The 23,320-nt window shown below is 42.8% G+C and overlaps 1 protein-coding gene across 3 annotated transcripts in view; it reads left to right on the forward strand.

Moving 5' to 3' along the window:
- Positions 1-259: 259 nt before the first annotated feature.
- Positions 260-23,320, forward strand: part of LOC129332308 (synaptotagmin-15-like) — a 38,551-nt gene continuing 15,490 nt past the window's right edge. The window contains exons 1-6 of one of the 3 annotated variants that reach the window (XM_054983329.1): positions 260-566; positions 13,446-13,656; positions 15,184-15,329; positions 16,243-16,538; positions 17,414-17,584; positions 19,939-20,059. In XM_054983329.1, coding sequence (XP_054839304.1) covers positions 560-566; positions 13,446-13,656; positions 15,184-15,329; positions 16,243-16,538; positions 17,414-17,584; positions 19,939-20,059 — 952 coding nt within the window. In that variant the 5' untranslated portion in view covers positions 260-559. Of the gene's footprint in view, positions 567-5,975; positions 6,001-13,445; positions 13,657-15,183; positions 15,330-16,242; positions 16,539-17,413; positions 17,585-19,938; positions 20,060-23,320 lie in introns of those variants that run through there. The other 2 variants (XM_054983331.1, XM_054983332.1) reach the window with 2 other exon arrangements.

The following is a 23,320-nucleotide window of genomic DNA, read 5'->3' on the forward strand; positions in this document are numbered from 1 at the left end:
CTTCTGAAGGTGAGTTAAAAATCCCGAAGGTTTGCCCTTCTGGGTCTATAGAGGCCAATGATACTCCTCCTTTAGAAAATCTGCACACTTTTCAGGAAGGAAGGGGTGGTCACTGTTTGGCAGGACCCCTGGCCCTGTTCCTTCTTCCCCAGATTGCCGGAGTTGGCAGGGCCCAGCAGTCAGTGAAACAGTCAAGATCTTTCTGTGACCAGGAGGAGGAGCCTGAACAACAGCTGAACAGAGGCAAGAAGGAGAAAGTAGAAGGAAAGGGAAGCCAGTCCTCCTTAGTGCCTCTGTGGCTGTCAGCTTGGGCTGTCGGGCAGATAAGACATCCAGGTGGGAAAAAACTGGCCAGCCGTCACCTGAGGTCACCAGGCACGGTGAAGTCTTGGCTGTCACAGTCGGCCCGAATGCTGGCCAGAGAAGGGGGAGAACGAACTGAGGCTGAGGAAAAAGAAGACAAGAGCTGAACCCCTGTAGGGGAAAGATGGGGCAGAGATTCTGAGCAGCACAGCTGGAAGATCAGTGCTGGCCCCAGTTCTGTATCTCCAGAAGACCCATGTCTGGTAAGGAGTAATGCTTGGAGCTATTGCCAAGACCGGGCGCTATCTTACATTTGGAAAAAGTGGGAGGTGGTGGAACATATATTCCTTTAGTCGAAGTCTACAGCCCCGGGTCCCCGTTTTGGGCACTGATCTTTATTGAGACCTGGAGAAAGGAAGGGAGGCACATGAGATCTGTTCTTGTCTGCAGAACAGACCATCCAAGCAGGCAGTAAGTGCCTGATTTCTGCCAATATCTCCACTTTAATTTTAATGTAAATAAATGGGTGGGGATCACATGGCCACCTCTCGTGGTGCAGACAATACCCTTGCTCTTGGATGTGAGGGTCAATCCCCCTTGTGTTATGATGAAAAAATGGAGGGATGTGTTTTTTTTTATTGTTTGGGGTAATGTTCTGAGTGCTAGGCTGAAAAGTGGGTGACCTGGGCTAGTTAATCTCTCAGCCGAAGCCACTGCACAGTTGTTGTTGTCAGAATATAATGCAAGAGGGGAGAACCATGTCGGAAGCTGCTTTGGGTCCCTGCTTGGGGGCCGGAGTGGAGTATAAATATCGAAACAAACAAATGAAATGAAATTCAAACCCTCAGTCCTAATGCATTGACCTCCAGGATTTGCAGAACTGAAGGTGCCCCCCCACCCCTTCTTGCCTGCTTCATTCATGGATGCTGCTTGGTTGCCGTGCAATCTTGGGCAGAGTTACTCCAGTCTATGCTCATTGAAATCAGTGGGCTTAGAGACTGGAATAATTTCACATAGGATTGCACTCTAGTGATCCTAACCATTTAAGCTGATAGGATCTATAGAGATAACTTTTCTGGGATTTGTAGCCAAGGAAACGAGGGCTCCTGAATCTTGGTTAATTAGGCAGATGATAGGATTTGGGCAGTCCTCTTTTTTCCACCTTTTCATGATGATGTCTACCTAAACCTCTCCTCTGGGTGCCTGTTTTAAAGGACAGCTTTTACAGCTGAACATCCCAGAGGGATTTGTGCCCTTTTCTGAATTAACTGAAATGGATGCCCTTGGTCATCACTATCTAAATTCTGCCTGCTTGAGGATTTAGTTCACTGGTTAGAATGGAATTTGGGAAGAAAGACCTTCCCTCTGTCCAGGCACACTTGTTCAGCCTCAGTTTCCACACCTGTAAAATGGGAGCACTGATGGTCTTCCTCAAAGAGAAGGGTCAGAAATCGTATGAAATGAAATAAGTTTGCATTTCTAAGCACACTTACTAGGAAAGAGGCCCTGCTGAACTCAACACAGTTTGGGGGTATGTGCAAAGGGCCCTCAAGTCGCAGTTGATTTATGGTGACCCCTACTGGGGTTTTCAAGGCAAGAGACTAAGAGAGGTAGTTTGTCATTGCCTGTTTCCACCAGGGCTTACTTCTGAGTAAACATGCTGAGGCCCAGGCTGAACATTTGGGCACACAGTTCATTTCTTCCCATCTCCAGACAGAATTGCCTACAGGTCTGGAGAAAAACTTTCTGTCCCTTTATAGAGGCTTCTTGTATGGAAATGGGCAGCAGGAAGGAACATCACTGATAAATAATATTCCATTAAGCCTCTAATAAAGGGACAAGTCATATTCTTTCTTCAATCAGGTGGCACTCCGAGCTCCAGATCACCTGTGAAAATAATTGGGAATTTAGGCAACCTTTCTACAGTACTGGTTGGTAGTAATGACTTAAGAGTTTCTTCTTTTGATGACTTATCTTATTGGAGGAGGAGGAGGCTCTTGCTTGTGTGTAACCAATTTTATTTGATTTGGATTGCCTGTATAATGCAAGAGGTACAACTTTAGAGCGTTAATGTTAGCCTGTATTTTCAGTGTTCTACTTTCTGCCTTACTTTATATTGTACTTCTAGTGTTCTCCTCACTTCCGTGGTTATCCTTACAACAACTCTGACATAGATTAGGTTGAGAGTGAATGGCCATAATGGACTGGAGATCTGTCAGTCGGCCACTGTGTTGGACAACCTCCTGCCCTTGAGGTCCATTGGAGTTGCTAGGCCAAGCATGGTAACTGATGGAAAGGCTGAGTGTGGGGAAATATGGGGGGGGGGAATAGTAACTGTGATGACATTGGTAGCTCTAGGAATTGCTGGAAACTCTATAGTTTTACCATAGTCACTTGTGGTTTTTCCCTAGAAGTGCTGTCATCATGCAACTCACTCTTCAAAGGGAGGCTAGTTAGCCACTTTCTTGAGATCTTAATCATGATAATGGGAATCATCTTTAGAGGGATGCTAGTGCCAGGACCGGCCCAAAGACTTTTGGCATCCTAGGCCAGCCTGCCAGGGTTCACTCTGAGCCACTGGTTGTTCACCTGGCCGGGATGCAGGGTGGGCACGGTCTGAGCTGCCAGCTGGCCAGGGCATACGATGGGAGGACTGTAAGCCTGAGCAGGCAATCTGTGAGCTCCCTGCTGACTAGGATGCACCTGGGGGGCCAATCTCCAGCTGGGGGTGGAGGATCCCCTGCCCCCAGCTGCCACCAGCCTCACCTCGCCCCAAGTAACCTGGCCAGTGTGTTGGGGGAGGCGCGAAGAACCAGCCAAGCACATGCACTCTGCTCAGGAGACACGTAGCTGAAATGGACCCATGTGCTCCCGTGTCAATGGAAAATGATTTCATTTCCTGCACGATGCAAAGGCAACAGATCATGCCAGGGGGTCGATTCTCTAAAAATCTACCTCAAACTGGGGCCAATTTTAGAGAATTGCCCCCCGCTGCAACCCACAAGTTCTGTGTTATGCCAGAAATGACATCATTTTCCAGTGAGGGGGTCCACTGCCCCACCCCCTTCTTCCAGGTGGACCTCCCAGGGAGCCTTGGATGAGCTCTGAGCCATGGCCTAGGTGTGCAGGGAGGGGGGCTGCAAAGCTCCGGGTGGGGACTGGAGATCTCCTGGAATACTCATCTCCAGACCACAGGGATCACTTGCCCTGGAGAAAATGGCTGCTTTGGAGAGTAGACTAACGAGAGTGCCCCAGTGAGGTCCTTCCCCTCCCCAAACTCAGCCCTCCCCAGGCTCTACCCTCAAATATCCAGGAATGTTCCAACCCAGAGCTGGAAGCCTTAGCACTAAGCTGTCAGCTGGCCCCAGTGGCTGTGCCCTGAGCCCCTGAATGGCTTGGTGGCTTGGGTGGCAATGCTGCAAAGACATTTAAACTATTATTTATTAAATTTATAGTCCGCTCTCCCTGCAAGCAGGCTCAGAGCGGATCATATCCATTTAAAAGACATCAAATAAAACAGATAAAACCAGTAGCATAAAAAACGTGGGTACTTTACAAACAGGGACATAAAGAGGTCTTGTTTTCTGCCCTACTAGTGTGAAATTAAAAAAAAATACTATTAGGAACGGCAATCCAAGTAAGGTCCAAACCTCGTCAAGAACATGAGCTGCTGCAACCAATGTTCAGCTCTCTCCTCCTCTGCAGCATCTAGTTCAACTTGCTCCATGTCTTCTCCTCACCGTGTTGCCCTTTGTTTTCTGCCACTGGGGACTGTAGGGAAACACACATCATCCGGGCACCAAGGGTGTTGGTCTATACATTAAAGAGGGGTGGGGTGGGGCTGTGACTGGGGCTGCCATATTCTTTGTAACAGGTGATGGGTCCTGGGGAAAATGGCCTGTTGAACTTAGCAGGAAAGTTCCAGGGGGGCTGCTGCAAGTGGAGGGTCTGGAGGGCCACTGGTGGCCAGGAGTGGTCCTTTGCTGTGCTGACAATGCTACAGAGCGCACTCAGCTTGCATCTGAGCCATGGTGAGGATGGGAATAGATCAGCCCCATGGGGACTTCTTGATAGAGATGGGCACGAATCGAATTACAACCCAAAAAAACACACGAACCAGGCCGGTTCGTGGTTCGGAAACCAGTGGTTCATGGAAGTTCGTGGAACCAGTGGTTCGTGGAAGTGGTTCGTGGAACCAGTCGTTTGTGGAACCAGTCGTTCGTGGAAGCTCACTAACCAATGGTTTGTGGAAGCAGCCATATGAACTTTTCCTACCGCTTGCAAGCGGCAGGTCCCTTTATCAGCTTGCAGGTGGCAGAGGGGATCCCCCCCTCGCCGCCTGCCAGCTGATAGTTTAAAGGGACCTGCCAGTTGCAAGGCAGGAAACGGCCCTTTAAACTGCCAAATGCCCTTTTCCCTGCCGCTGCTAAGTGGTCAGAAAGGGGCATTTAAACCCCACGAACCACAAACTGATTTGTAAACTTGCCCCAGTTCGTGCCAGTTCGTGGTTCCTGGTTCGTGAAAACCCATGAACCACGAACCTCATGGTTCAGTTTTTTTGTGGTTCGTGCCCATCTCTACTCCTTGACTCATCTTGTTCCAGGGCCATCTTAACATTCAGGTTTATAATGGCCTGCATGATCTATAGTGTGAAGGGTTGTGGCTGACTCTACTCCTTGACACTACCGTACTGCACCCATTGTACACCATATTCTTTGTGTAGGGTTGCCAGCCTCCAGGTGGGGCCCGGAGATCTCCCAGAATTACAACTGATCTCCAGGTGACAGAGATCAGTTCCCCTGGAGAAAATGGCTGCTTTGGAGGGTGGACTCTCTGGCATTATTGTTAGCAGAGTCATTCGTAGGCAGAGAAACACGGGGTGTAGGGGCTGGCGTTGTGAGTGTGCATGGGAGAAAGAAACAAACTTACTCTCAGAGCCTTGATTAAGCTTTAGAAATGAATAAAGAGTTCTTTATTGTGTGAACTCCATACATGATAGGAAAGATGAGAGAGAGATCCCTATCTAGCTATCTAGCCTAAGGATGCTGGTGGATGGGGGCTACATTAGTCCTTCTCTTATTACGATTATACCTCGACAAAGTCCCTCTTCTCCCCAAGCCCCACCCTCCCCCGGCTCCACCCCCAAATCTCCAGGCATTCCCCCACTTGGAGTTGGCAACTCTAATTCATGCTGGGGCTGAGCCCCTGCATCAATGTGAGAGCGTGGACCAGTCCAAAGAGCTGCTTTGTAGCCTGGGAACCACTTCGACGTTGATCTTTCAGTACCAGGAAGCACATGTCTGCTTCCATTCGGAGTCTATTTTGCTGCTTTGTTGGGTATTGTGAGTGTGTGTGTGTGTGTGTGTGTGTTTCCCATTAAGGCTCCTGGTTTCAAACACAGGATGAAGGGAAATGATTCATGTGGGTGGCATTGTCTGGCTGCTTCGTCTCTGTAGCGCTGTGCCCATTCTTTCATGTCAAGTAGAAGGAAAATTCTCTTGCACGTCAGGCACCAATCAGTGGCTCAGATCCAGTGATGGGCAAGCAGAAATGTCAATGGACTTAGAGCAGTTCTGTTTGCTCAAGATCTTGCACAACACCTACCCCCCCCCATATATTATACTGTCCATATGTTAGTTGCTCAAGATCTTGCAGAAACACAAGTGGGGAAACGATACGTTTGGCTCGATGCAGCAGGTATTGTGTTCTTTTTCTTGCATTTCTGTTTGTGCGAGAGCTCTGACCTAAGAGGAAATCTTGAGCAGCATATTTTCAGTGTAAATTCCCCTTTTCCAACCATTCTGTCGGTAATGTGAGAAAGAAACAGAGACAAGATGGGATTATGCAGGCAGGAACGGGCTGGATTCTTTTTTAATTTTTTTTAATTATTGGATTAATATCATTCAATACATACATTACCCCCTTGTAAGTCTAATTCTAACCCCCTCCCTTTCCTCCCCCCTTTTTAGTTGACTTCCAACAGTTTTCCAACCCTTTGTCTATCTTATTACTTAATTACTTAATATCTCATATATTCTATTAAACACACGCTTAATACTCTTTTCTCTAAGCTTGTTAAATCTCTACTAAAAATATCTTTGTAATACAAATTTTCCATTAAATACCTCAGTTGAACCATATATTCTAAATAAGATAATGCTAGCATAATAATATGTATTAGCAATCATGATACTAAAAATATAACATTATATCCATTTTACTTTCCATTTAATTAAACTCTTTACTTTTCGCTATCATCCTGCTTCTAGTAGCTTAGACTCTGATATTCTATTACACACCCATCTTTTACTATTAATACTTTTAATATTTCTTATTCTAAGCTTATTTTAAGTCTATAAGGTAACTGTTATACTCAAATATCCATTAACTTGAGCTATATATTGTAAATAATATCTAACTAGCTTAGTCTTATATATCCATAGTAAAACATCAATTATTTAATGCTCTATAATTTTTGATTTTATCATAACCCAAATGGTAGCTTAGATTTTAATAATTAAATTCCCCCTTTCCCGGTAAAGTCACTTCTCTCTTCTTTTATTACATTTCAATAATTCTCGAACTGCCACAGTACACCTTTCACGTCCCATTTTTTTTCTAGATATTGTTTCAATTTCTCCCAGTCTGCATTAAATTGTCCTGGATCAAGATCCTTAAGTTTTCTTGTCATTTTGTCCATCTCGGCCATGTACAGCAATTTATAAATCCAATCTTCTATAGTTGGTATTTCTTGTACTTTCCATTTCCATATAAGAGTCTCGCCACTGTAGTCATGTAAAATAACAATGTTCTATGTTGCACTGGAACATTTTCCATTCCCAAGTTCAGTAGTAGCAATTCTGGGTTTTTATTCACTTGGATTTGTAAAATCTCATTAATTGCTTCTATTATTTCTCCCCAGTATTGCTTAGCTACCTCACAAGTCCACCACATATGACACAAAGATCCTTTGTGTTTTTTACATTTCCAGCATTTATTCGACATATTGGTATTTCCTAGCACGATTTTCTTTGGTGTCAAATACCAACGATAAATCATTTTATAGACATTTTCTTTAATGTTTGTACATGTCGTAATCTTCAAAGTCATTTTCCACAGGTATTCCCACGCCTCCATTGTTATTTCTTTGTGAAAATTTATAGCCCACTTCACCATCTGGACTTTTACTGTCTCATCCTCTGTAAACCATTTTAAAAGTACTCTATAAATCCTTGAAATTTCCTTTTTACCTTCTTGAAAAATTACATCTTCTAATTCTGAATTCTCCATTCTTATTCCTCCTTTCAAGCAGTCCGAATTGTAAAGATCTCTGATCTGTCTATATTGAAACCATCCATAACATGGAGACAACTCCTCCTCTGTTTTTATTCTCAATTTTGAAAATTCTACTCGTGTTATCTCCTTGTAAGTTAAGCACTGCTGTTCGTTATCAACAGTTCTCGGATCTATTACTTCATACGGAACCACCCAAGAAGGGATTCCATCTTGTAGGTAATTTTTATACTTCTTCCAAATTGTAAAGAGGCTTCTCCGAATATAGTGGTGCAAAAACATAGAGTCTGCTTTTACTTTATCATACCACAAATATGCATGCCATCCAAATGTTTTTTTATATCCCTCCAAGGCCAGTAACTTACGATTCTTCAGCGTCATCCATTCTTTTATCCATGCCAGACATATTGCTTCATGATATAGTCTTAGATTGGGCAGCTGCATTCCACCTCTCTCTTTGGAGTCCTGTAATACTTTCATTTTCACTCGGGGTTTCTTGCCTGCCCACACAAAATCCGATATTTTTCTTTGCCATTTTTCAAATTGTTTAGAGCCTCTGATAATTGGGATTGTTTGTAACAAGAACATCACTCTTGGCAATATATTCGTTTTTACTGCTGCAATTCTACCCAACCATGACAAATTCAACCTATTCCATTTTATCAAGTCCCGCTCTATTTGTATCCACAATTTCTCATAATTATTCTTAAATAGGTCTGTATTTTTCACAGTCAGTTCAATACTCAGATATTTTACCTTATTTGTTACTTCGCAGTCCATTATTTCCATTAGTTCTTGTTGTTTCTGTTTAGTCATATTCTTACACAATATCTTTGACTTCCTTTTATTTACAAAAAATCCAGCCAAATCTCCGAATTCCTTTATCTTCTCCATTACCTTTGGCATATTCTCAACTGGGTCTTCCACAATTAACATTGTCATCCGCAAACGCTCTGACCTTGTAGGAAAACTCTTTTATTTTTATTCCTCGGATTGCATCATCTTCCCATATCTGAATCATCAGTATTTCCAAAACCAAAATGAACAACAATGGTGACAAAGGGCAACCCTGTCTTGTACCTTTACCTATTGTTAATTTTTTAGTCACATCATCATTCACCACAATTGCTGCACTCTGGTCCCTATAAATTTCTTTCACTGCTCGTATGAACTTTTCTCCCATTTGCAGCTTTTCCATAGTGGCAAACATAAAGTCCCAGTTCAAGTTGTCAAATGCTTTTTCAGCGTCCACGAAGAAGAAACCAACTTCTCTATCACAACGCTTGTCATAATATTCAATAGCGTTTATAACTGTCCTTAAATTATCTTTGATTTGTCTATTTGGCAAAAATCCAGCTTGCTCCTCCGCAATAAATTCAGACACCCATCCTTTTACTCTCTCGGCCAAAATCTTCGCAAAGATTTTGTAGTCATTGTTCAGCAACGAAATTGGTCTATAATTTTTAACATTGGTCAAATCCTGTCCCTCTTTAGGAATCAATGATATATTTGCTTCTCTCCAAGTATTTGGGATCCTTTGATCTCGCATAATTCCATTAATCACTTCTTTCAGGAAAGGCGCCAGTTCATTGACCATTACTTTGTAAAATTTAGCTGTTAATCCATCCGGGCCTGGTGCCTTTCCTAATTTTGTTGATTGAATTGCCTCTTTTATTTCCTCTTCCGTCACTTCCCTATTCAGTTTTTCTCTCCAACCTTCAGAAATTGCAGGGAGCTTCATCTTTTCCAAATACTTCATTATGGAATCTTTATTCACTTCTTTTTTTTGGTACAGCTTTGCGTAAAATTTGAAAAAAGCTCTACTAATGGCTTTCTGCTCCAAATATGTCTTGTTCTCCTCGCAAATTTTATTTATGATTCTCTTCTCTTCTCTTTTCTTTAATTGCCACGCCAAATATTTCTCAGGTTTGTTTGCACCCTCAAACGACTTCTGGTTCATTCTCTTAAGATTCCATTCCAATTCTTTATTATTCATAGCCATCAGTTGTTCTTGTAGAATTTTAATGTCCTGATATATCTTCTTTTTTCCTGGTCTTTTCTTAAGTTGTGTCTCTTTGGCTTTTATTTTCTCCATAATCGCTAATCTCCTCTCTTCTTTTTTCTTTCTAACTCTTGCATTTAAATCCATTAGTATGCCTCTAGTCACTGCTTTATAAGTGTCCCATACCTTATTAGTCGAAACTTCCTTGTTCATGTTATGTTGTATAAAGAATCTGGTCTCTCTTTGCAACAGTTCAATGTTTTCCTCTTCTTGCAATAGGTCTTCATTTATTCTCCATCCTCTTCTCTTATTTCTTTTCCCAAATCTCCACATAATTGGGTTATGATCTGAGCCTACCATAGGCATTATTTCCACATCCTTAGTCCATAACGCTAAGTCTTTGGAGCCCCAGATCATATCAATTCATGATAGAGTAAAATGTCTTGCAGAATAAAATGTATATTGTCTACTTTTGGGATTCTGTCTCCTCCACACATCTTCTAAAGTTTCTTGTTCCTTTATTGCAAAAAAAGACTTTGGTAGTAGGAACAGGCTGGATTCTTAATTACTGGATACAGTTGAGATGTTAGAAGATTTGTGATAAGATCTTCCCAAAGTTTTTAAAATTTTAAACAAAACTGTGTGGACGCCCACACAGCCCCCTCCACAGGAGTAGGAGAGGGGGTTAACTCTTTCACTGCTAGGCAGTTTTGTCAAGTAAAAATGGAAACCCACACCATGTGTTATTGTGTGTGTTTAAAGTGCTGTCAAGTCACAGATGCCTCATGGTGACCCCTGCTGGGGTTTTCAAGGCAAGAGGTTTGCCATTGCCTGCCTCTGCATAACGACTCTGGTGTTCCTTGGTGATCTGCCATCCAAGTACTAACCAGGATTGGCCTTGCTCAGCTTATCCAGGTCAAGAAACGATGTTATTACTAGCCCTCATTTTAAAATGGATGTTAATCATTTCAAGTATATTTAATAGAAAGGTGTGACCTCTATATGTTCCCCGCATCAGTAATAATAATAACATTCGATTTATATACCGCCCTTCAGGACAACTTAACACCCACTCGGTTTACAAAGTATGTCATTATTATCCCCACAACAGCAAACACCCTGAGAGGTAGGTGGGGCTGAGAGAGCTCCTAGAAGCTGTGACTGACCCAAGGTCACCCAGCTGGCTTCAAGTGGAGGAGTAGGGAATCAAACCCAGTTCTCCAGATTAGAGTCCTGTTGTTCTTGACCACTACACCAAACTGGCTGTCCAGTAGGGGACGTGACTGGTCCATTGAGGAGGAGGAAGAGGGGCAGAAAGGAGGTGGAGATTTTTGCCTCACCCCATCATCTTTTTTCTAATATTAAATCAATAAAGCCTAATCATCATCAATCCCAAGGACATTAAGAGCGGCTAACTAAATGTCAGTTTTCCAGCACACTAAGACGTTTCCCTGTTGAAGGCCATGGTTTAGGAATGGAAAGAAAAATACTGCAAATAAATGACTGGCTATGTAGGGTGTCATCAGGAATGGTTTGGTTTTTTGGACCATGGCTTATGCTTTCGAGATGAAGCTCTTCTATCAAGCAATGGTTTGCACCTCATGAGGGTAGGAAAATGTGTTTGGAAAGAGTCTTGCAAACCTAATAAAGAGGGCTTTAAACTAAATCCTATGGCGAGGGAGAGACAAACAAACTGGACATGAGATTACTAAAGATTTGAGGGTGTGACATATATGCTAGGAAACATTAACTCGCAGCTAAGTACAGAAACAAAAACCTCAGGGCATTCCAATGTCTCTACACTAATGCTCAAGAGTATGGGAAACAAGCAGGAGGAACTTGCAGTCCTAATACAGGAAGGGGACTATGACATAATAGGCATTACTGAAACTTGGTGGAATAACACTCACAATTGGAATACTAGGATTGAAGGATACAACTTGTTCAAAAGGGAAGGAAGAGGGGAGGAGTAGCATAATATGTAAAGGAGGTATATACTTGTGAAGAAATACATGTATCTGAGCATGGAAGTTCAGTTGAGAGACTCTGGGTAAAAATAAAAGGAGTAAGAAACAATAATGATATTATGGTGGAGGTCTGCTATAGACCAAGCCAGGAAGAGGACTTGAATGAGACACTTCTAGAAAAAAATTACAATGTTCTCACAGAGATGGGACACAATAGTCATGGGAGATTTCAGTTACCCAGATATCTGTTGGAGGTCTAACTCTGCTAAAAATGAAAGGTTAAATAAATTCCTGTCTGGCTGACAACTTCATTTTTCAGAAAGTAGAGAGGAAAACAAGGGGTTCTGCTATCTTGGACCTGATTTTCACCAACAGGGAAGAACTGGTTGGCAAGGTGAAAGTAGTAGGCACTCTGGGTAGCAGTGACCATGTAATTTTGGAATTTAGTCTTGGGGGACAGAAAGGCTGTACATAATCAGACATATAGGTTGGACTTCAGGAAAGCACATTTTAAGAAACTGAAAACTATGCTGGGTAGAATCCCATGGTCAAGATTGACCAAGTCAATGTATTCAACTATCTAGGGGTTGCCTTTCAATCATCTGGTTCATGGGCGGCCCAACTTTCTCAGGTAACAGAATCTGTCCAAAGATCAGCCTTAGCAACATTAAGATTTTTAGCAACATTAAGATCCATTTGCACTGAAAGCCTTTCAGGGTAAGGTGGTGCCTCAGCTCATGTATGGATCACAGGTCTGCTTTTATAATAATTATTCTAGGCTGGAAGCTCTTCAATCAAAATTTCTAAGATCCTTATTTGGAGTACTTCAGTGTGTGCCCAATGCTCTGCTCAGACTAGAGGCAAGCCTGGTTACACTAGAATCAAGAGTTTGGTTGCAAGCTATATGTTTCTGGTTGAAGTTAAACTTTTCTTTCTTTAGATTAACCTCCTTAAACTTTGCGGATAGGTTTCGATCAAAGTGGATGCGAGCAATAGAGGACAAACTCCAACGTTTAGTTTTCTCTAGTACAGCACTTCTACATCTGGACTATCAAGGAGCCAAAACAATAACAAAACAGAGGCTGTGGGATATTTCCCTCTAATTGAACAGATCTTGAGCTCACCTTGTCCCTGCGGTGGGGAACTACAGCCAAAACTTTGCTATGCCCTCATATCTCCATATGTTGGAATTCCCCAAACATCGTAGTGCCTTTACCCTTGCTTGATTTAATGTTCCCCCACGTGCCCTTCTGTAGGGGAGATATGCTCGCATTCCATATGAAAAATGTCACTGTCCATGCTATACTGGCATGGTAGAAACTATTGAGCATATTCTCTTATACTGTCAGTTTTACCAGAACATTTGGAATGTATACATTACCCTACTTCTGCACAATTACCCTGGTAGATCAAATCAATTTTATATTTCACTCTTGCTTGGTGACTGTTATAATGAAATATCTTTTCGAGTAGCTAGATTTTGTGTGCTGGCACGCTTAATTTGGCAGAAGAATATGGTTTTATCCTAGAAATTTTAATCAAGAATCATATTTTATGTACAGTATATTTTTATATCTATAGCCTATATTTTTGTATCTATGACCTGAAGTTAATGTATATGTCTCGATGATTTTGATTTTGACTTCTGATCTTGGATCATAACAATAAACTGATGGTGGTGATGATGATGACGACAACAACAACGATGACAATGACGACATCTTATGGGCATGGAGCAGGAGTTACTGAGTGTGTGTGGGGGGGTTGAATTTCCTGCATTGTGCAGGTGGTTGGACTAGATGACCCTGGAGATCCCTTCCAACCATATCATTCTATGATTCTATGTTCACTCACTGGGCTATATGCTTTTGTGTCCTTAGAACAGGTACCTGCTGTGATCGGAGGTGTGGTTGGTGGAATTCTTTTATTGGTCCTTATTGGAATAGCAGTATACCTCTTTTGGAAGAAGGCATGCCTCCAGGCTGCTTACGAAGAACTCACCAGTCCTTCCTCCCCAACTGATAAGCTAGTTGGTCTACAGGAACCGGGTATTTGCCATTCATCATCTTCAGTTCACCCTCCAAATTCAAGGTGAATAAGCCTGTATGTTATGGGGAGAAATGGGTGATGGAGACCAAAATGTCAGAGCTCCACATTGGGCTGCCCTTGAAGACGACTTGGAACCTGCAACTGGTTCAGAATGTGACAGCCCAGCTACTGTCTGCTGCTAGCCAAAGAACACACATTTCACCGAGATTAAAACAGCTCCTGTGACTGGTGGTGGCCATAGTAATTCTGGGTCCCTGGGCAAAAATTCAGGTTGGGCCACCAGGATCACAGCAGAAGGAAGGGACGGCATTTGCCCTGTGTGAGACAGGTGAGAGCCGCTGTCTCCTCCAGCTGCCCAAGGCTTGGATGGGGTGGACGCAACTTGCGACCAGCCGTTGCAGTGAGTGGGCAAAGCAGACTCCAAACGGGGAAGGTGAAAGCAGTGGCAGCTGCCAGAGGCTGCTCTTTTCCCTCCTTCCATTGGGGGGCAGGGCCGTGGGTGGTCAGGGGCTCCTGGGACAGGGTCCAGACCGACTGCCCTGGTGGCCCACAACTAAAGACCACCCCTGTGCGCAGTTTGTTTCTGAGCTCAATTAAAAGTTTTGGTTATAACCTTCAAAGCCCTTCATGGCCTGGTACCCACCTATCTAAATGACTGTCTGTCCCCATATGCCCTCATGCTCCAAATGTGGTCTTCTGGTTGACACATGCCCCCCCCCCACTTAAGAGGGCTCACTTAATCTCCTAGAGCCTGTTCCTATAGTAGCTCCCACTTCACGCAACAAGCTCCATAAAGAGGTTGGGGGGGGGGGGTTGTACCATTTTTAGAACATTTTAGATGTCAGTGTAAGGCTGTTTTATTTGTGAGGAATTTTAATGGAGTTTAAGCAGCAGGCATTTTCTTGAATAGTGGGTTCATGGGTGTTTTTTGGATTTTGTTTGTTTTTAGTATCGGAATTGTAAGCAACTTTCAGCCATGAGGAAAGGAAGCACAGAAATATTTTAATACACTTTTTATTAATTTTTTTATTTTATTTAAACACTTTTTATCTAAGGTATGCTTTTTATTAGCACACCTTAGATAAATAACTATATGTTTTACTATATTTTCCGAATGATTTCAAAACATGTTTGCATGACATGAATTGTTGATCTTTGGCACGGATGAATAATTTCCAGTTCTGGGTCTAGTATCATATAATGCTAACACTAATAGTAATGCTACTAATAATAATAATAATAATGAAGAAGAAGAGGAGGATAAAAGTGTAGCACTTCCAAGTGTTCACATCTTCCCTGCATCATAAATTCTCACGAATGGTAAATGGGAGCATCCCTTTTATCGTTCCTGTAGGGAATGGGTAGCATCCAGAATTATGAATGGTAGGATAAAAATAGGACGGATAGATGTTTTGCTGAGCAGTACCATTGCACTGTACATCTCTCCTGTTGAAATAAATGGGATTTCAAAGTGCTTAGCATCAGCTACCTTATTCCCAAAGAAATTATAACCGGTTTATGTCTCTTTTTTGTCTTCTGAATCCAACTGAAAACCATGGCCGTGTTCAGCAGAACAAGAAGTGTCCCTTTTATCATTCCACCAAAATTTCATAAGGAAGCTTTGACTGATATGACAAATGGAGAACAAATTCAAGACGACAGTGATCTCTATGTTACCCCAAACTCTGGACCTCGATCTTCTTTCCATTCCTTAGGTAGGTTGATACTGACCAGATGCCTAAAACTTTTTGGGAACTGGAGTACGTTTTACTGACAATGTGTAATATTGTAAGAAACCTTCCGTGCATAATGTATACAAAAAAGAAGGTTGGTGTTTCCTTTTCTTGGTCACGTTGGGCTACACATTGTAAAACTGTATTTACAATGTTGGTATGAGGAAATCTTCCAGAAGAAAAAGCTCTAGTTTTTGCCCAGAGAAATTTTCTCCATTTCCAATCTGAAGATGTTTTAACTGTTGGAGAGGCAACAGTGAGTCAGAACTTTGAGCAACGTAGATACGGATTCAGGGCATCTTTAGTCCATTTAGACTCTAGGAGGGGCCGTAATTTATGATTTCTACTGTTCGGAGGTGGTTGAATGCTTCTCTTGTCTTTCTCTGCCTCGTGCTGTGCTTGACTGCCTGCAAATGAAGGTGTATCCTGAATGTCTCTCTTGACTACTGGAATGCCTTCGGTTAACTAATGTTTTTTGCTGTCATGGTAAACATAGGCATTCCAGTAATAGAGAGAGACTTTCAGGATACACCTTCATTTACACATGCAAGTCTCCACTATAATCATCAAGTGATAAATACTTAGGTGCGAATACCCCAGAAATATTCCAGCAATCAATCTATTTTATTGATTTGTATTTATATTTTTTATGTGTATCAAACATTTCTCCGTAGTGGAGATCCAAAGTGGCTTATTACATTCTTCTCCCCTCCTCCACTCAATCCTCTTAACAACAGCCTTATGAGGTAGGTTATTTTGAAAAGATGTGACAGGCCCAAAGTCACCCAGCAAGCTTCCCTTGAGAGCCCGGAGAACTTCTACCTCTCTCACTGCCTCTCCACTAAATTGTACGGCGTTAGTAACTCGCTGTGTTGATTTCTCTCCTGTTGTGAAGCTGGAGCATACCTTGTAGGAGCCATCAACCCAGACCTGTATAAGTTTCCCGAGGACAAAAGTGAGACAGACTTCCCGGAGGGCTGCATTGGCCGGCTGTGGTTCTCAGTGGAATACGAGCAGGAGTCGGAAAAGCTCCTCATCTCTTTGATCAAAGTCCGGAAGCTGCAGCCTCCCTCCAGCTCCTGCTGCCCTTTCGTAAAAATCTACCTGCTGCCAGATGAGCGGCGGTATCTGCAGTCTAAGATCAAGCGCAAAAATCTCAATCCTCAGTTTGATGAGAATTTTGTTTTTCAGGTAATCTTTATTTTCAGTGGAATGTTGAGTGGGTATGATGTTGTAGATATTTCCCAAGCATCTGATAGATGAGTGTCAAACGGGGCTTTTTTTCAGCGGGAACGTGGTGGAATGGAGTTCCGGCACCTCTTGAAAATAGTCACATGGCTGGTGGCCCCGCCCCCTGATCTCCAGACAGAGGGGAGTTTGGATTGCCCTCCGCACCGCTGGAGCGGTGCGGAGGGCAATCTCAACTCCCCTCTGTCTGGAGATCAGGGGGCGGGGCCACCGGCCATGTGACCATTTCCGCCAAGGGCGATTTAAACTTTTAAAAACTCCCCCCTTGTTCCAGCCAACCCAAAGTGACGTCATTGTGTGGTCCTGAGTTCCACTACCTCTTTTCCCAGAAAAAAAGCCCTGTTGTCAAATGATACATTACAGGCAAATGTATGCCATGGAAGCCCAGTGACCCTTGTGGGGAGGAGTATGAAAAGAACTACTTTAGGAAGGGGTTATGGGAGCAGAGAAGCAACAGGAAAAGGTGGCCCTTAACTCTTCCCCTGCCTACCATTTCCCTGCTCCCTGTAGTCCCTCTGAAGCAGCTGTTCCATCAACAGCACAGTGATGAAGGCAGTCTCTTCTTTGCACTGGAGCTTTTTTGTTTGGTTTAAAAAGGTTTGGTTTTAAAGGGTGTTAAGGTAAAAACCACTCACCCCTCATTGCTCTGCTCTTTCCTCCTGACTAGAAGGAAATCTTGCCCAGAGCAGTGACTCAAAGGGACGCAGCGGCTTGCGCTTCTGGAGGCCCTCAGTTCCACTGCGGCAACCTTTCCCAAAAATCAATGCTTAGAAAACTTCTTAATTTGAATTTGCAACGTTCTGCTTGCTACTTCCCAGGTTTCCAGTAACACCTTATACCAGAGGACACTCAAGTTCTGTGTCTACCATGTGGACAAACAAAAGAAGCACATTTTCGTAGGCCAAGTAATGTTCCCTCTAAAAAAGGAAACCTTAAGTAGTGACAACAAAGTTGTCATCTGGAAAGACTTGGAAACAGAAACCCTGGAGGTAGGCAACTAATTAAAGGTTAAGTTCATTAGACAAATGCCAGGGTGATTTGTTTTAATTCAGAGCTCTCCCACCTTGGCAGCGGGTGGTGATATTCTACAGAATCTAGCATGATTACTTCGGTGTGCTTGGCGAACAGTTCAAAACACTCACATTTAATAAGTCATGGATAGCATGATACAGCAGAAGTTAAGTATGTGAAGATCCTACTGATAAGCTCTGCTTTCCCTTCTGAGCTACTTCCTGTCTTGCTTCCAGACAACCAGGCTTGACATGGGTACACCTGGTTATTAAGTCCTTCCACATAATCAATTTAATCAGTGCTGTGAATTGCAAGAGCATGAAATGCAGAAACATTTCCTAACAAACCAGAGACTAGTGGCCAGGGGTAATTTGTTTCCTTCTGTTTTAATAAATGTAGTGCTGTCATGTGTTAAGACACTGGGATGGAAGTTAAACGAATGGGAATGGAACAAATGTACATTTGTTTACTTTTGGGGGTGGAGAGTATGAAAAACACACACACTCAAAGTAGAATAGATTTGCACACAGACACAGCTTCTGCACACTAATTGCACCTTTGTATCTTGGGATGTGTGAACACCTGTTGGTTTGGCTCACATCCTGTTTGCCAGTTGTGAATAGGGAGCTGGTTTTTCATTGGGCAGTTTGTCTGTTCATTGACCCAACTTTGGTTGTTTGGCAGCTTGCTTTACCCTCCCGTTTTCTGTCAATGCAGTGCTGCACACTCCGCTTTTCACACAGTTGGGTTCTGCTCCTCCCATCTTCTCCACTCCACTGATCCACTCAGCAGGCAACTCTTTAATTAGACAGTTAAATCAATTATAGAGTGTACAAATCAATCATTAATAAGGTGTTTCTTTAACAATTCCTACTTTTCAGTGTTTTCTAAAGAATCCTTAATGACATCAGTGGCTGCAAGTCTGTTTGGGTCAGCTGTATGATTCATGCAGTCTTGAAAAAAGCTGGTGCGAAGCTGCTCAGAGGATGTTTGAGTAATGGGGAGCTGAACTGAACAGCCGGTGATTGGCTCACTTCTGATTGTCACAGTCAAGTGGGTTAAGTTCGGCTATTAAACATGGTCAGTGTAAGATTCATGGGATCCTTAGATGGATTGTGAACCACGTGTGCAGACTGCATGCAGAACCATTATTAAATGTTTATAGTTTGTTCATTTCTCACCAATGGGGACCCAAAGCAGCTAACAACCTTCTTCTCTCCTCCATTTTATCTCACAACACCCCTGTGACGTAAGTTAGGCTGAAAGCGTGTGACTGGCCCATGGTCTTTCATAAGCTTCCATGGCAGAGTAAGGATTTGAACCTGCGTCTCCCAGATCCTAGTCCGGCATGCTAATCACTATACCACACTGAAGCTCATGTGGATCTGACTCCATTTACTCCACATGGTGTGGCTGGGTCTGTATGCCTGAATGCTTATCATCAACTACTGGGGAGGAGCCTACCTTTATTCTACTCCTCTGGCCTAAGGAGTCTTCCTCCAAATTCAGTCAGAAGGCTCCTTTGGTTGGAGGAAGGCTTCCAATTGTGCTCCATGGAGTGACAAGATTGACTCCACTGCCTCAGGCTGTGTGTTCTGTATTATTGCACACCACTGAGCCCAATGTGGAAAGGATTTATTTTTCTGTTTGGGAACCTCATTGGTTGTGCCATATAATACAACTAGGAGTGTGCAATTCGGGATTCCGATCCAGAAAAAAGAACCAAAATCAGAAAGATTCAGGATTCCTGAGTTAGGCCCAGCATTCCTGGCCTGATTCAGAAATACCGAATCAAAGTTTTCTGAAGTGATTCGTATCACTTTGTAAACAGCAAGAAAAGTGCTATTTTTTTTTCAAACTTCCTGCCCTACCACTTTTTTCTTTTGATGGGAGGGGGACAAGGGTTCCCTTTTCTGCCCCCATGGGGAGAAAAAGTGGTGGGGCGGGAAGTTTGAACGTGGCAGGAGAAGAGGCGCTGTCCATTTCAAAGGCCCCACTGCTGGCTTCACCCAATGTATTGGGTGAAGCTGGCATGGAGCATTTGAAAGTGCCCCTTCTCCTGCTGCTTGCGAGTGGCACAAGAAGGATGGCTTTGAGCTTTGGTGTGCTCCGAATCATTACGAAGCATACTGAAGCAATTCAAACACCCGAATCCTGAAGCAGCTTTTGAATTGTTTTCCCGCTTCGGTAAAACCCGAAGTGGAAAACCTGAATTTTGGGGTGTGTGCACCCCTATATTCAACTGTTTCAAAGAGGACTGTTTTAAGGCTATGCATTTGATGAAATAATGTTTTTACAAAGCAACTGACTAATATTCTTCTCACTATAAAAGCCTCCTTCTGAACATGGTGACATCCAGTTTTCTCTTAGCTATAATGACTATCTGGGCCGCCTCACAGTGGTGGTGCTGAGAGCCAGAGGTCTGAGAATCCAGAATGACAGACAGGTGACCAGTAAGTATTTTTATTTCATTTCATTTCATTAAAGACACTTGTATGCCACCTTTCTATCCAAAATATGGTCTCCAAAGCAACAAGTTAATAAGATAAGACACATACTGTTTTTGAAAAGTTAATTTTCTTTTGTTTACCTCCTTGAGGGCCCTAATTGGTTGGAGAGGTGAAATGCAAATGTTTAAAATATATTAATTAAACATGAATTTGATTTAAAAAACTAATATTGAGTTAAACTATTTTTTTGTTTGGCTTATGAATTGCTGTTCAAAGTTGCTGCCTCTTGCACTGATTTTTATGGTTTTCATATTTTAATGTAACTAATATATTTTATGGATTTTAATGCGATTTTTGGATTGTTGTTACCCACTCTGAGCGGGTTATAATTTTAATAAATAAATAAATACATTATGGGATGTTATGAGATAGCTCGAGATGGGCAGCTGTGTTAATCTGGCTGTAGCAGCAGAAAAGAGCAAGAGTCTAGTAGCACCTATAAGGCTAACAAAATTTGTGGTAGGGTATTATGTACTGTGATTTTTGGCTCATAGTGAGTTCAGCTAGGCAGGATTTCAGCTCAGAGCAACATCTTTATTGAGTGGGAACAGACAGACCCCAGAACAGGCCAACAGAAGCCAAATATATACACATAAACCACGCCCATGTTTATACAACAGCCAATGAGAAAAGCATAACTAGAATCCTTGATTTGCATCAACTATATACATAACATATTTACAAGATTGTGATTGGTCTTTATTCAAGAGGACCGGTTGGCTGCTGCCAACAATAAACCACCAATAGGATTGGAGATTTTAGGAGCCTAGCTAGCCCAATACATAACACGGTATGAGCTTTCACGAGTCACAGTTTTAATGAAGAAGTGAGCTGTGACTCACAAAAGCTCATGCCCTACCACAAATTTTGTTAGTCTTATAGGTGCTACTGGACACTTGCTCTTTTCTACTGGGATGTTATGGTTTAATTTCCTCTCTTATAATCCTATTTACCACAAATAAAAAGATGTTGTTTAGAGTTTGAGGCTGAGATATATTCTGAGCTAGCTGGTGGGCAAGCTGAGGGCCCATATGGGGTGGTTTTGTGACCATCAGTGGGTTGAACCCGTGTCATTGAGTTTGATCCAATATGCTTTTCTGCTTGTGAAAAAGGGAGGAGGGGTCCTTTTTGGCTACCTAAAAGCCTGTACTAAGGAAGGCATGTAGGACTGGGGCAGTAGTAAGAAGAGGAATTGGATAAGATTGAGTGAAAAAGCTGGCTGGATCCAACCCATTCCCACCATCTTTGTTTTAGTTTAAGTCTTTTAAAAGAGAAGAAGATGGGGATGGGGAGGAAATATACATAGTAAAACCAAAAATGTGATTCCCATGTCTTGGCATCCAGATTCATCTGCTTAAAATCTGCTGTCCGCTATATTCCCTGTCACTGGAGCTGAAACTACTCTGGTCTCCAAAATTCTTTTCTGTGAATTTAGAAGTTGAGTAGCCGTTGGATTTTCTTTAAAATATTCAGCTATTTTCCACATTTGATAACAGAAAGCTTATATTTGCTTATTGTCATCAAATCTATTTAGGGTTTGATAGTTGCCAGACAGCAGGCTGGATCCTGAGTTAGCTTTTGTAGCTATAGTGGTAATTCAAACACTGAATGCTGGTGAAGGACGGAAGGGCGATTTCTATTGATTCACTCCTTTCTATCCACCCCAACTGTTTTGGAGAGCCCATTGACCTGCCAGAGCACAATTTTGGGAATCCAGAAGGCTGTAATGGTGGGAGAGGGGGGATGAAGTTGCCTTGATCTAGTGTGACTCTGTTCACACTTCTTAGGATTCAAGCCAGTGATAATTAGGGCACCGCTAGCCCCACCGTGAGTATTGTGATGCGTGTTCAGGAAATACAGCGGACAGTTTCAAGGAAAAGGAGGGTCATGTATACCTTTCATATTATTTGCCAACTCTCCCTTTCTGCACAATTCAAGTTTTTTGTGCCCTGGAAATACAGAACTTTCATTCCGATAATGGTCTGGTGTGTTCCTATATGAATTCTCTGAATGTGGGTGATTCACCCCAAGTGAGACTGGGTTACACCAAGGGCTTTTTTCCAGCAGGAACTCAGTGGAATGGAGTTCCGGCACCTCTTGAAAATGGTCACATGGCAATCAAAACTCCCTCCTTGTTCCAGCTGACCCAAAGTGATGTCATTGTGCAGTCTTGAGTTCCACCACCTCTTTTCCCAGAAAAAAAGCCCTGCTTATACCCTTCTCATTTTGCAGTATTTAGAGTACCTGACAGTGTCTGATAGCTAACATGCAATGGGAGTTAGTCATCTGACAGCATTTGATAGCTAACAGACTGCAAAACTCCGAAGATCTTCCAGTCTTTACTGAACCAGCAGCCCAGGAGCTCTGCTGGTTAAGGTGGAACAAAACTGGACACGGAACTGAACAAATTAGGTTCATGGGACCCAAGAGCCTTAACTGGGAAAAGGTGAGAACTACTTATAAGGAAGCTGCTCAAGCAGGACTGGGACTCCCTTCAAAAGGATGTGGCATGAAAATGCTCCCCACTCTACGTGGGAATTAAATATCCTACCCAGTTCGACCCGCCTCAATAGCTCAGTATGCTGACAGTCCCAAAACGGAGGTAGTCATACATGGTTGTACGTTGCAACGCATTGCCATAGCCCAGACGAAGGACTGCTTCCTCAGGATACCATCGGATGAACGCCTCTGTGACTGCCCTTTGGCTGAAGTTGACTCGCTGTCCCGTACCTTCCTTCACTGCCCAAGGCACCAACTGGTCAGAGAGAGATTCTTTAAAAAATGGCTACTGAGGCATTCAAGCATTCCCAACTCCTCAAAATTACTGAATAGCCTTTGTAAAAGCTGCATTGTAGATGTGGCAACTTTTTCTTTAACTCTTGTTTTTAATTCTTAAATTTTGTTGGCGTGTATAGCCTACGGGCTGTTAAGCTGAATAAACTGAAACTGATAGAGACTTCCTATATAACAGATGAGCCCAAATGGTCAAGAGATGTCTGCTAATCTGGAAGAACCTCTACATTAACAATAACAACAACTGCATTTATATACTGCTCTTCTAGACAGATTAGTGCCTCACCCAGAGCGGTGAACAAATTAGTGTTGTTATTATCCCCGCAATACAGCTGGGGAGCTGGGGCTGAGAGGAGGGGCTTACCCAAGGCCACCTACTGAGCTCATGGCAGTAGTGGGATTTGAGCCAGT

Source organism: Eublepharis macularius, chromosome 6, assembly GCF_028583425.1.
Source record: "Eublepharis macularius isolate TG4126 chromosome 6, MPM_Emac_v1.0, whole genome shotgun sequence".
Lineage (NCBI taxonomy): Eukaryota > Metazoa > Chordata > Lepidosauria > Squamata > Eublepharidae > Eublepharis > Eublepharis macularius.